General features: G+C 43.6%; 1 protein-coding gene across 1 annotated transcript in view; it reads right to left on the reverse strand.

Annotated features, from left to right (window-relative positions):
* The window catches only part of SKAP2 (src kinase associated phosphoprotein 2), a 479,896-nt gene that overhangs the window by 221,027 nt on the left and 244,901 nt on the right, over positions 1-13,968 (reverse strand). The window contains exon 6 of the mRNA XM_030202306.1: positions 5,442-5,525. Within this exon, the coding sequence (XP_030058166.1) occupies positions 5,442-5,525 (84 nt within the window). The remainder of the gene's footprint in view (positions 1-5,441; positions 5,526-13,968) is intronic.

Below are 13,968 nucleotides of genomic sequence, written 5' to 3' on the forward strand. Positions count from 1 at the left end.
AAGAATTATCGAATTACAAAAATAATACCGGATGTATGGTTCACATTGGTTTCTCGACTTACTTCTGGCAGAGCAACATTCAGTCTAGAGCTGATTTAGAGACCAACAGAGTGCACCAGGGCACTTATAGGCTGACTAGAGCTCTTATTCTGAACTCTTGACAAGTGGCGAGGTGACCTCCTGTAGAGACCACCCATCACAGTTGTTGTTGTAATGTGGAAGTCATGACACCCTGCATTGTTAGCTATCAGTTTCCTATTAAAGTCATACATTCAGGGATTGAAGGGATGATGATGATGATAGAGCCTTTACTACCTTCTCAGGAACGGGCAACGGTGATAGTACTGTAAGGGAAGCAATGCTATGGGCAGCAGCGAACTGGAGAGAATTCATATATACTCATATCACCCCTCTCCTCAAGTCACTTCACTGGCTTCGATCAGATACCGCATCAATTCAAGCTTCTCCTCCTTACTTACAAGTGCACCCGGTCTGCTGCTCCTCAATACCTCTCTACTCTCATCTCCCCCTACGTTCCTGCCCGCAACCTCAGCTCACACACAAATCCTCCTCTCAGTACCCTTCTCCACCATTGCCAACTCCAGGCTCCGCTCATTTTGCATTGCCTCACCCTATGCCTGGAACAATCTTCCTGAATCCCTACGCCAAGCCCCTCCCTACCCATCTTCAAATCCTTGCTTAAAGCTCACCTCTTCAATGCTGCATTCGGAACCTAACCCTTCAAACAGATTAACTGTACATTTGTCTTTTAGATTGTAAGCTCCTTCGAGCAGGGTCTGTCCTTCCATGTTAAATTGTACAGCGCTGCGTAACCCTAGTAGCGCTTTAGAAATGTTAAGTAGTAGTAGTAGTAGTAATTCAAAATTGGCACTGTGGAGAAGGCCAGAATTAGATTCCTGCAGGCCAGGTCTGGAACATGGGCCATAGTTTGCCTGCTCCTGATCTCGTGGAACTGTACCAGTAAGCAATTATCAGTATCTGAACAGCCAGAACTAATATGATTATTGCTTACTGGTGAAAGATAAGGTGGCAAGTTTCCTGGATCCTGCCACAAATGCCATATGTTAACATAGATACCCCTCTCAGACTGCATGTGTATTTGGGATCAAGGAAAGGTTGTGCTACTAGGTAATAGATGAAATATTAATAGTTTTATTATGTAGCTGTAGTGATATCTTTATCATTTCTAGAATTTTCTCATGTCACTTGAATCTAGAGCAGACTGGCTATCTTCCAAAGGGGGCTATAAACTAGGATCGATGAGGATGGGTGGACACAACCCTCAGGTACATAAAACATTAAATCCCTCATTCTACAACAGGTAGCCTAAAGTTAAGTGCCAGTTTGCATGTAAATGATAGAATACTAGCATTTATGTGCATAAGAGCTAGCCATGCACTTGATGGTATCTCTAACTTATGCACAAAACTGCCTTAGCATGTAACTGTAAGGGAGCATTCACAGTGGAAGGCGTATGGAGGGTCCCCAATTCATTCATGTCACTTGCAAATACTATGTTATATGCTAAAGTGCTACATTTATACACACTCACTTATGCCTGCTATTGACATGCATAAAGGGGCATGCCTAAATGTTCATTCTATATAGAATCATTGACTACCCTTAAAAATTATTGGTTGGATGATCAGAGGAGCCTTAAAGCTTCAAGCTGTCTACAGGACAGTAGGTGCAATTTTACCTGGTATAAATTAGGTGAAAGAGTAGGGTGAGGCACAATTTGTTGCCCCTGACCCCTAAAGCTGTGTTGGGTGGGGGAAGGGTGAATCCACAAAGCTCAGCCTGGGGCAATGTCTCTCCAAATAAGTTAGGTTTTATGCATAGCATAACAGTAATGATCTTTGCTCCTAATCCACAGTATGAGGAATATGACCTCAGTCTCTCAAATTTAAAGCTAATACCATAATTTATTTGTAGCATTTGTATCCCCCATTTTCCCACCCTATTTGCAGGCTCAATGTGGCTTACATTTGCCGTAATGGCGGTTGCCATTTCGGGTAACAGAATTACAATTGGAATTGCATTAAGGAGCATACATATATGGTAACATTCATGGTGTATACATGCATGGTAACATATAACATATAAGGGAATAGTATCTATGGAACAAATCGTGATATATATTTATTTATTTATTGTATTTGTACCCCACATTTTCCCACCTCTTTGCAGGCTTGCATTGTGCCAAAGAAAGTTCATAGGATGTAATGAACACAACTATCCAGGTATGCTTAAAAATTTCTTTAATCAGGCCTGCGGCATCCAAAATGGCATCTTTCTGCCACATTTTATTGGTGTCGGACTGCATTTTTTGTGCCTGAGGATCTTTCTCTCCTCCAAATATTCATAGAGTAATCGCATGAGCATCACACCTCTATTATCAATGCCATTCTGGTATTTTTCCTGTTATTCCACCTATAGGCTTTTCAGCACACAACTCAGATACTCTAATAAGTTCACTATCTAGATCAGTAACTGAATTAAAACATGATTTAGGCCATGTAATATATGTAAACAGCAGGATTACATGTGTATATTTGGTGTATGTATGTATATGTATTATTTTGCTTATAGCCCGCTTAAACCTAAGTGGGTTACAATATTAAAACATACACAATAACATTACACATAGACAAGACCATCAAAAGACAATTGCTACCACATATCAATAACTCTCTTCTCCTAGCCACCCAGTTACAATACCAGACTGTCAAGAATGCATGCCCAAATAAATGTGTCTTTAACAGGTTCCTAAACTGCCTCAGTGTACTACACAAATGAAGATAACTGGCAGTTTGTTCCACAAGAAGGGCCTGCATAGAAACAGCCACTGCCCTCATTCAGCATAGTGCTTCAGAGGTAATGTTTACATTCGATAACTGCATCTCCGACTCCGATCTTAAACATTGCTGTGGGCAATACGCGACACCATTTGGATAATGCCAAGGTAATTCTTGTAAACTATCTGATGAAGACTTGACAAAACTTTGTGCTGGATGTGAAAAGGCACTAGTAACCAGTGTAGCTGTTTCAGGAACGGACATAATATATGCAAATCTAATCCCCCCCCGCATGATGAGTTGCTCTGCAGCATTCTGGATCACCTGTAAAGCTTGTATGAGATGCGCAATTCCCTCAAAAACAAGGATGCAATAATCACTCTTGATAACATGATAGACTGCCACACGTTGCAATCATACAAGAATAGCATAGGTTTTAAACGACTTAACAGTCAAAGGTAGAAAAAGGAGGATTGAATTACTGTGGTAACCTGCTCCTGCATAGTAAAGCCTGGCATCCATCATGCCCAACAATCTCAAATATCAAATCCACAGAGCAGTGGGCCGGTGCCCCATCATGAGGTAGCCCTCACTGGGGGCAGAGGACAGGACATGGAGCCAGAGCCTCGCTTGTCACCTCGAAAGAAAGATCACAGATGGAAACGGGACCTTTGAAAACTCAAAGAAGCAGACGTTACCGAACTCTGCTCCGGTCGATATATCCTGGCCTCCTTAAAATGGGGATAAGGCTGTGCTTGCCCTGAATGCTGCATTCTGCTGCTCCTCGGACAAATGTTGTGTTTTGGAGTCCCCCAAATCCTTAATTAACTTCTCCAGGTCTTCACCAAACAACAGCTGACCCCAGATAGGGAGCTTGGTAAGACAATGCTTAGGCCATGTCCACCGCCCAATGGCGAAGCCACAAGAGCCACCAAGCTGTTACAGCCAATGCCATCTGCTTAGCAGATGAACACACTAAATAATTCAAGCAGGATTCCAAGGAAGGAAAATCCGTCACTGGCTGATCATTCCCCGATGCCCTGTCTGCCTCTTGGTAGACCCAAGCAAGACAAGCTCTCGCTGCATAAGAACTGCAGATAGAGGCCTGGAGAGAAAGAGCTGAGACCTCAAAGGCCTGTTTCAAGGATGCCTCCAGCTTCCTGTCCTTTAATGCTATACCCCCCTCTACTGGCAGGGTAGTCTTCTTGATGACTGCCACCGCCACCAAAGTATCCACCTTAGGGAGCTTCAACTTCTTCCAGTAATACAGTGGCACTGGATACAGGCGAGACATAGTTTTCACCACCTGCAGGCTAGCATCCAGAGTGGACCACTGTGCCAAAATGAGCTCCTCTATGGTCTCATGCACTGGAAAAGACTGAGCAGGTCTCTTAGTGCTAGACATCTTGGGGTTAGCAGCAGCCGGCACTGGTGACTCGTCCACCAAGATACTCAGGGATCAAAGCACATGAACAATCAAGGTAGGCAACCTCCTCCTTATGAAAAATCTGGACTGCTGTCGGGTATCTGCTCTAATGTCAGGAGTTCCCTTTGCTCCAGGTCCCCATCCAGGGGAGAATGGCCAAGACATGCCGCACAGGGGCAACTCAGACAAAGGGGGAGAAAGAGGAAGCAGTGGGGGGAGAGGCCAACGACCCACTTCAGAAGCAGCATACATACGCCTCCTCTTTTCAGGAGGCACAAGAGGAAAGACTAAGGGGGATCCCAAGGGTGTCTTGCAGCAAAAATTCTGACTGCTGCTGAGATCACTTCATCAGGTAAGCCTATAAACAGACAAACTGGAGGAAAAAAGTGCCTCCCCTCCCAAGCCAATGACACCCCACCTCAGCCAACCGGGACTGGATCACCTGGGTCAAACGCCACAACCGAGGAATCAGCTGGTCCGGCAGCAAGATGGCCGCGGGTGTTGCCGCATCTATCAGTGAAGGAGGAGAGCGCGTGCAGGAACTCTCCGCATGGAAAGGCATCATATTGTCGTCCATCACTACTGCAGGGTCCCCCATGGTCAAATCAGTGCACACACCCCCCATGCAGAGACTGGACACAGCCTGCCGCCTCCCGCAGCGGAAGCAGCATTTAACAGTCTCTACAGCCCATCTCCCCAGCCTCAACAGAGAGCCATGACTGCCGGAGCATTGAAAAAATAAAAGCAATGTTCACCACCACTGGTCTGCTGCTTACTGTGGTCCCAAGAAAAAAAAAACACTGCTCGAAGCAGCATGCGAAGACATCCCTCAGATAGCCTCTCTCTTGGCTCCTGCACAGAACATCTACTGCCTATGAATTTGCTCTTATAGTATCTTTTTTTTGTTTTATTTTATTTTTTTAAATTAAGCAGCTTTCTTCTTCCACAAGCACTAACACAAATACAGAAGAAGAGACCCAAGTGCCTGGGTTCAAAACCATGCGAAACCTTGATTTTTTTCCCCTTTTTTGTCAATTAAAGGCAGTGGAACTGAGCAGAGAGGAAGCCCACAGAACAGTGGCAGGAGGACACCCTGGGCGGGGAGGGACCTGGGGTGACCAGGTATGTCCCCTAAAGATGGTGTCGAATAGGCAGAGAACCTACACACAGTGGTCAATAATAGCAATACCTCTTACCTTTATCACTTCCATAATAATAGAAAACAGTTTTACTCAGAGCACACCAACGTTTTTGCCATTCAGATCCAAAAAAGCTGTGATCTGCAATAAAAAAGACACACACACCATCAAGTTAAATTTATTGTTTAAGATGTCACATTCCCAAAACAGAAAAAATACTGCTGCCTCTTTTGAGACTCATGTCTAAAGTTAAGAAAACACAATTCCTATGTCCTCTTGTAACTGTGGGCTTAAATGTACTACATAGTAACATAGTAGATGACGGCAGAAAAAGACCTGCATGGTCCATCCAGTCTGCCCAACAAGATAAACTCATATGTGTATACCTTACCTTGATTTGTACCTGCCTTTTTCAGGGCACAGACCGTACAAATCTGCCCAGCAGTATTTCCTGCCTCCCAACCACCAGTCCTGCCTCCCATCACCGGCTCTGGCACAGACCGTATAAGTCTGCCCTCCACTATCCTCGCCTCCCAACCACCAACCTCTCTTCCCCCACCTGCTCCTATAGGCACAGGAAAAAAAAAACTAATTCAGAAAATTCACCAATAAAAAACACATAATTTATACCTCTCCACAAATGTTATTTAAACAAGTTATCATGTGAGCTCACTAAATATGTGGAAGGTAATTATATAAACCATTTTTGGTATAAAATGTTAGCTTACAGGTGTAAATGGGCTCTTATAAAATTAGACCACATCTAAAAGTATGCGCTGGCTAGCCAGCATATACATGTACAATAGACGTGTTTAGGGAAGGAATTTGGGTGAATCATGGGCAGAGATATAATTTAAGCAAAACAGCAAAAGTGGAGGTTGACAAATGTGCAAACCAATAGGGAGATAATATCAAGAAACAGTTTATTCAGAATATTCATATCAAGGACCCGACACGGTCCGTGTTTCGGCACAAAAGGAGTCACAAACAACTTTCTCTGAGACGAAGTTGATTGGCTTGAATAAATCCTTTATGTATACATGTGGTTATAAAAACAAGTTAATCCACAGAGAGAACAAAGAAACAGCCAACTGTTCAGCAAGCAACACCTTGATATGAATATTCTGAATTAAACCGTTTCTTGATATTATCTCCCTATTGGTTTGCACGTTTGTCAGCCTCTACTTTTGCTGTTTTGCTTTGATTCTCCATGGAGGCTCCTCCTGTTTTCTTGGATTTGCAGAGATATAATTTACACATGTATTCTATGCATGCTCATTATATCTGCTCTTGAGCTGGTGTAATGTCTCTGTCTTCAATCTAGAGGCAATTTCCGCAGGATTTGTGCTAGTATTTTATAAAGACAGATAGGTAGGTACCTTGTGTATTAGGCAAAAATAGGCACCGTCCTGCCCTATAAAACTAGACACCTTGTTATAAAATTATCCCCACATAGTGCTAGTTTTTATTGGAAAACTCTTCATGAGACTTTTATAACTCTTCATGTGATGCAGATCTTGAGTCCCTATCCAATGTGGTTAGGGACTACTACTTGACATCAGAGAAAGCTGCGGGACATGCAGTTGGATAAAAAGTATAGAGAATGCAACTCCCAGGGGAGATGGGTAGGATGTGGTAATCTATGTCCTACTGTCTTTGGAGAACACCTGCTACAAGTGAGTAACTACACTTTCGCCAAGGACAAGCAGGACAGAGAGATTACCACATATAGAAATCTCAACCTACTAGGCTCACCAAAATCAACAAATAATGATCAGTAAGGATTTGCAACAGACAAGGCCCTTCAGAAACCAATTAAACAAATAATAACAAACTTCTGTAGTGGAAGTGCAGCCTGAAACAGAACAGACTGGACCTAGGAGGGTGGAGTTGGATTCTAGACTCCAAAACAAATTCTGCAGAACTGACTGACCCAACTGGCTGTCACATCAGGAATGTTGATCAGGGCAGTAGTGAGATGTGAATGTGTGGATACCATGTTACAGCTCTGCATATCTCCTCAATGGAGACTGATCTCAAGTGGGCTACCAATGCAGTCATGGCTCTGACATTGTGAGTTGTGACATGGTCCTTGAGAATCAGCCCAGCCCGGGCATGTGAAGGATAAGCACTCTGCTAGCCTATTGGATAAAGTTACCAATGGCTACCCCTAGCCTGTTTGGGTCAAAAGAAACAAAAAGTTTGGCGAACTGTCTGTGGATTTCAGTCCGCTTAGATAGAAGTCAAAGGCTCACTTGCAGTGCGCTTTCGCCAGGATGGGCATGAGGTTTTGGGAAAGATGTTGGAAAGAACAACTGACTGATTAAGATGGAACTCCAACACTACCTTAGAAAGGAACTTAGCATGTGTATGAAGGACCACTCTTTTATGATGAAACTTCATGTAAGGTGGATCAGCTATTAGGGCCTGAAGCTCACTGACCACATGCTGAAGTGACCACCACCAAAAACAAGACCTTCCAGGGCAGGTATTTCAGATAGCAAGAGTCAAGCGGCTCAAACGGAGCTTTCATCAGCTGGGTGAGAATGACAAGTGAGGTCCCATGACACTGTTCAAAGTTTGATGGTGGGCTTTATCAAAAGCAAATCTCACATAAAGAGATTGATTGATTGATTGCACTAAGGTGAACTCTTGCAGAGTTGGTCTTAAACCAGACTCAAAGAGGTGTAGAAGGTACTGAAGCAATTTTTGCATAGGACAAAAGAAAGGATCTAGGGCAGTGATTTCCAAATCTGTCAATGGGGAACCCCATCCAATCAGGTTTCAGGATGTCCACAATAAATATGCATAGGATAGATTTGCATACCAAGGAGGCAGTGTTCTAACAAAGGCTATCTCCTTGGCAAGGGATGTCTCCCAATTTTCATGAACTGTAGGGTTCTAGGTCTGAGACACGCAGCCGTGATAGTTTGTGCATACCAATACCTAAAGCAGAAAACTCTGGATGCCACATCAAAGGCATTATAGGTTGCCCGGGCCATGTACTTTCAACACTCCTTCTGCGTTGACTACTAACTGACGGAGCTCTGCAGCCTTCTCTGAGGGTAGGGTGTTCACAATCTCTGCCACACTGCACACCAAGTTATTCAAGTAAAGTCTCATGTCAAACTGATAGGACGTATGCGAGAAATAAGCAAAGAACTCTGAAAACGTTCCTCTCAAGAGACTCCATATTCCGAGCATCTCTACCCTGGGGGTGACAAGACATGGGTCTTTGAACTTCTGGCTCTTTTGAGGGTGGGTTCAACCATGATAGAATGGTGGAGAAAGCTGCTGCTTCTGAATCTGGGAGCCTTCTGGACTCTGTAGAGTCCACATTCTTAGCCATAGGCTGCACAGAGAGTGGGGTTTCTCAATTATCATCTGAGCTGCCTTGAAGATGCTATGTATGGGCACAGTCACAGCTTTCTTAGGAGACGAATCATAGGTCAAGAATGGCTAACCATCCTTCTCCAAATTAAATAGGGTGTAATCCCTCAAAAAGTCAAACAAGAGTCCCTCTGGGGAGACTTCTCCTTTCCTGGGGTGGAGAGGGTCTGAAGTTAGACCAAGGGATCCCTCCTTCAAGGGTTTCTATGGTTCCACCTAACACCCCCAAGAGTGGTCCTATCTGGCTCAGCAAAGTACTCCTCATGGGATGTATGTGCCTGCCTCTAACCGCTGGACATACGACCTTGGTTTGGGCAATAGCGTCCTCTCCTGGATGCCGGGGTTGCTTCCTCTTCGAGGCGTGGGAGGAGCACCGGATCAATCAATGTTGTCTCTAACATTCAATGGGGAACCAGCATCAATGCCTGACAGACAGGGCATTTGTCTTTCAGAATGGGCTGAGGTGACACCATAGTTAGCACCAATGCTTTTAATGTCTTGACATCCTATCGAGTCAGGATGTGCTCCAGCTGTTCCTGGTACATGACCCTCGAGGGTAAGCATCGGTAAAGACAGGGCCAGTGCTGGAGCAATGATAGACTGTGAAGAGAAGGAGCCAAATAATTGGAGGCTAGGTCCCGGCTTTGGGGAGTCTGGTACATTGGCATGGCTTCCACGGAGGGAGAGCAGTCTTCTCGGTGATGACACTGTTGTCTCAGAGATCCTGACACCATGCTTCAAAGAGACTGATGGTGGTGGCTTCTCTGCTTCTGCACAATGCACATCAGGATCCTTCATTTACGAGGATGATGTGGAATCCTCACGGGTCCTCAGTGTTGGATCCGATGATGATTTCCTGAGTGGAAGAGCTATTGACCCTGATGTCAAGGCAGGGGGAGATCTCCTCGATGTCACTGAGTACCCATGTCCAGTGCAGCTCCTGAGCCATAGAGACCGATTACTCCAATGCCAATGTACCGGACTTAGGCGCACCAAAGGAGTCTTACATAGGGTCTCTTGACTCTTCTGCATTTTAGATCAGAGTTACAATGAGAGGACTGGTGATTAGGTCCAGGCAGGCAATCACCAGCTATGAGGGTCAGTAACAGACATGACTGTGGGCCCTGCACAAGTCAGGTGGGAAGGCGCACACACACATGCACAGTTGTGTCTGGAGTCTGCATTACAGGGGACGGAACTGACAAATGCTGAGTGTGGGCATGGGCTCCCAGGCCCTGCACTGCCCTCGCCTTTCACTTCGGAGGCATAAGCAATTACAATAATGGGCAGAAGCAGGGAAAGAGGCAAGGGCAGGTGCTGTACTGAAGACAAAGGAAACAGAGGGAGGATTGGCAGGGGTGGAAGGAAGTTGAAGACGATACTGGATAGGGAAGAAGAGGATGATTGACATGGGGAGGAAGAGACAGGGAGATTCTGGAAATGAAGAGGAAAAAGAGGGAGAGATATTGACATGGAGGGATAGAGAGCAGTAAAGTGATGAGCGAAGATATGCTGGCCATGGATGGTAGGGCAACGGAAAGGGATGGAAAACTAGACAGATGCAGTAAAAAAAAAAAAAAAAAGGAACTTCAAGACTGGATGGTGAGAAGAGGGGTGAAATCTGAGTGGACAGAGGCAGAAAAAATAATGAACGCTGAACGTGAAAGATCATGATGAAGATGGATATAGGGTAGCAAGTGAAAAGTGAAGCAGAGAAAAAGAAATACCAAATGGGCAGGAGGCCCTCGAAATTAAGCAGAACCAGAAACAGGGGCCAACATGGATTAGAAAAGTAAATCACCTGACAAGAAAGGTAGAAAAAATAATTTTATTTTCAATTGAGTGAATGGAATATGTCAGTTTGAGAATTTGCATTTATTATTCTTATATTTTGCACAGTACAGGAGGAACTGCATCTCCTTCTCATCCATCTTTGTTGTTACTGGTATACATACACTGGTCGATATCCAAAACGATTTAACCAGCCAGAAATGGTGGTTGACTGGTTAAATCATTTGTTCTGGGCTATCTGCTAATTTTCAGCGGCACTTAACTGGTTAGTGCAGCTGAAAATTAGTAGTTAGCATCTAAGTGAAACACAGCTATTTTGGGGGCGCTCCAGGGGCATATTCATCACTTGGTCAGTAAAGTGCTGATATTCAGCACTTAATTGGCCAGGGTAACTGCATAAATGGGACCACATAAAACACAGTCCTATCTTCATGCGACAACCTATAGCCGGTTAAGTTCTGAATATCGACTTAACTAGCTATGTTTTAGCTGGCACCGCATAAACTGGATATTCAAGGCCAAAGCCCAGACATGGCCCACCACTGAATAACAGGGAATAGTGCCAGCAGAAATCAGCAAAACACTGGCTGAATATTTTACCATAAAGTATTTTTCAAATTAATGTGGAAATGGAGGTGAGGCAGGGTGGAAGTTAAGAGGTAGAGTGGGGTAGTGCAGGGTGCATGTGCTTAAAATATCAATCTCAAAAACTGCTCTGTCTTGGCATCCCTATATAATTAAAAAAAAAAAACCGTGAGATAAACATAGAGGACTCTTAGTAGAAAGAGGATGCAATGAAGCACAATGGTGATTCTGCCCAAAACAACAGTGAAATGACTGAGCTGTGCATTCAAGAAGGTAGGGTAAAGGATTAGCTAGGATAGAATGGCTGTTACAGTACAACATTAAATCCCTTATTTGGCAGAGTGGATGGGCCATTTTTGGTTTTATCTGTTGTCATTTACTAGGTTCCAGTATAGTTTGTTTGGAAAGGCCTCTTCTCTCACTTTTTGAAATCTGTCTCATATCTGTCATGGGCAAGGTGTCTTTTTGGTTTTACCCAATCTCTCTCCAGCATTTGACCTGGTTAACTATGACAGCCTATTAAATAGGCTAAATGAGGTTGGCCTACCTGGTACCAAATTAAAATGGTTCGAGTTATTCTTAAAAAGTAGAACACCGAAAATGACAATGGGCCAGGCCTCTGGCCATAATCTAATGGTTTTCAGGGTTCCCCAGGAGTCCATTCTTCTGCTATTTCTATTTAACATTTTTATGGCACCTCTGGGGAAGATTCTACACGAGTATGACTTTTATTGTCAGATTTATGCTGATGATATCTAGCTGGCATTTTCATTTTTTTCTTGGAAATCCTGATTCTATTAATACCTTGAATCGGGCCTCCAGGAGATTGTCATCTGGATGAAATTGATCAAACTTAAGCTCAATAAAAGGCTGTAGTACTCTTTATTAATAAAACTGCCATGCTTATTTCTCTCTCTCTCTCCTTTGTGGATGATATTACACTATTATTAGCTTACAGGTCTGCAACTTGGATTTTATAACTGAGTCAACATTACTGTGCAATTCCCAAAGGACTATTTCTGATCTGCACTTGCATGTACTACAATTTGTACATCATCTGTGAAAAGATGACAACAAACCAAACAGTAATATTACTATGGGCAAACAGGCTAAGATACATGTTAAACTGTTCAGAAGAAAGTATAGAGCCCTAAGGCATTCCACATATTAGTGACAGAATCAGACACCTCCCCCTGTCAAGTACAAATGTAGCATTCAGGTTCTGCTCTCTTATGCCCAGCAGAAACCTCTATTAGAATGTTGCATGTGACCTCTTGACTTATAATACTCTCGCAGCTTCTGGAACAGAGGGTTGGCTATCCTACCTGTGATTGACAGCAGTAGGAGGAGACACCTTTTGGAGAGAAAGTGTGTCAGTATTAATACTAAGCCCAAGAGGAGTATCCTTGTCTTTGCCTCCAGCTTCCACAGCCATTGCATCTTTACTTCTAGAAGAAGCTTGGCTCTTGCTTCCCTAACTAAAAACTACTGCTACTGAAGAAAAGAGGGTCTCTGGCTAGCGCAGCCACTACCAGAAAGAGAAAGAACATAAGAATAGATATACTCAGTATCCTGTTTCAAACAGGACCAATCCAGGTCACAAGTACCTGGCAGAAACTCAAATAGTAGCAAGAATCCATGCTACCAATCCCAGAGCAAGCAGTGCCTTCCTCCATGTCTATCTCAATAGCAGACTATGGACGTTTCCATCAGGAACTTGTCCAAACCTTTTTAAAACCCAGATACACTAACCGTTGTTACCACATCCACCGGCAACGAGTTCCAGAGCTTAACTATTCGTTGAGTGAAAAAATATTTCCTCTTATTTGTTTTAAAAGTGTTTCCATGTAATTCATTGAGTGCCCCCTGGTCTTTGTACTTTTTGAAACAGTGAAAAATTGATTCACTTTTACCTGTTCCACACCACTCAAGGTTTTGTTCCCTTGGATTTTTGCAATTCAAGTGTATGGCCCTGCATTTTTTAGCATTAAATCTTAGCTGCCAATTTCTGGACCATTCTTCAAGCTTTGTGAGATCCCTCCTCATGCTATCTACACCCTCTGGGTTCTACCCTATTACAGAGTTTAGTATCATCCGCAAAGAGACAAACATTACCAGACAGTTGTCCTTCTGCAATATCACTCACAAGATATTAAAAAGAGCTGTCCCAAGGATCGATCCCTGCAGTACACCACTGATTTAGTGAATTCAATTTTCCTCAGAGCAAACTCCATTTACCGCTACCCTCTGTCTCATTCCATTTAACTAGTTTTTAACCCAGTCAGTCACTTTAGGGTCCATATCGAGGGCGCTTAGTTTATTTATTTGTTGCTTATACGGAACCATGTCAAAGGCTTTGCTAAAATCCAAGTACACCACATCTGGGTGTGACACGAACAGTGGAAGCCATGTAGCCCAGCAACCTCAACATCTGCTGAGCCAACATCTGCTGGCTGTCTTGAACCTGAGTGGTAATGGCCACTGGGATCTAGACAAATGCTGGAGGCAGGTAGGTTCAAGCATGCACCATGTCTAGCAGGACTCCCATGAATTCAAATCGCTGAACAGGGAGTAGATGGGACTTTGGGTAATTGTCAATGAACCTTAGTACCTCCAACACCCAAACAGTCTTTGGGTGTTGGAGGTACTAAGGTTCATTGACAATCTTCATTTCATTTTCATTTCAAGTTTATTAAAAGCTTATATCCCGCTCATCAAGGAATGTTTATTTCATTTATTACCATTTATAGATCGCTCTTATCAAGAGTGGAATACAAAATCAAACATATAAACGGCAAATGACCGACTCACCTGCAAA

This window comes from Microcaecilia unicolor, chromosome 1, assembly GCF_901765095.1.
Source record: "Microcaecilia unicolor chromosome 1, aMicUni1.1, whole genome shotgun sequence".
NCBI classification, from domain to species: domain Eukaryota; kingdom Metazoa; phylum Chordata; class Amphibia; order Gymnophiona; family Siphonopidae; genus Microcaecilia; species Microcaecilia unicolor.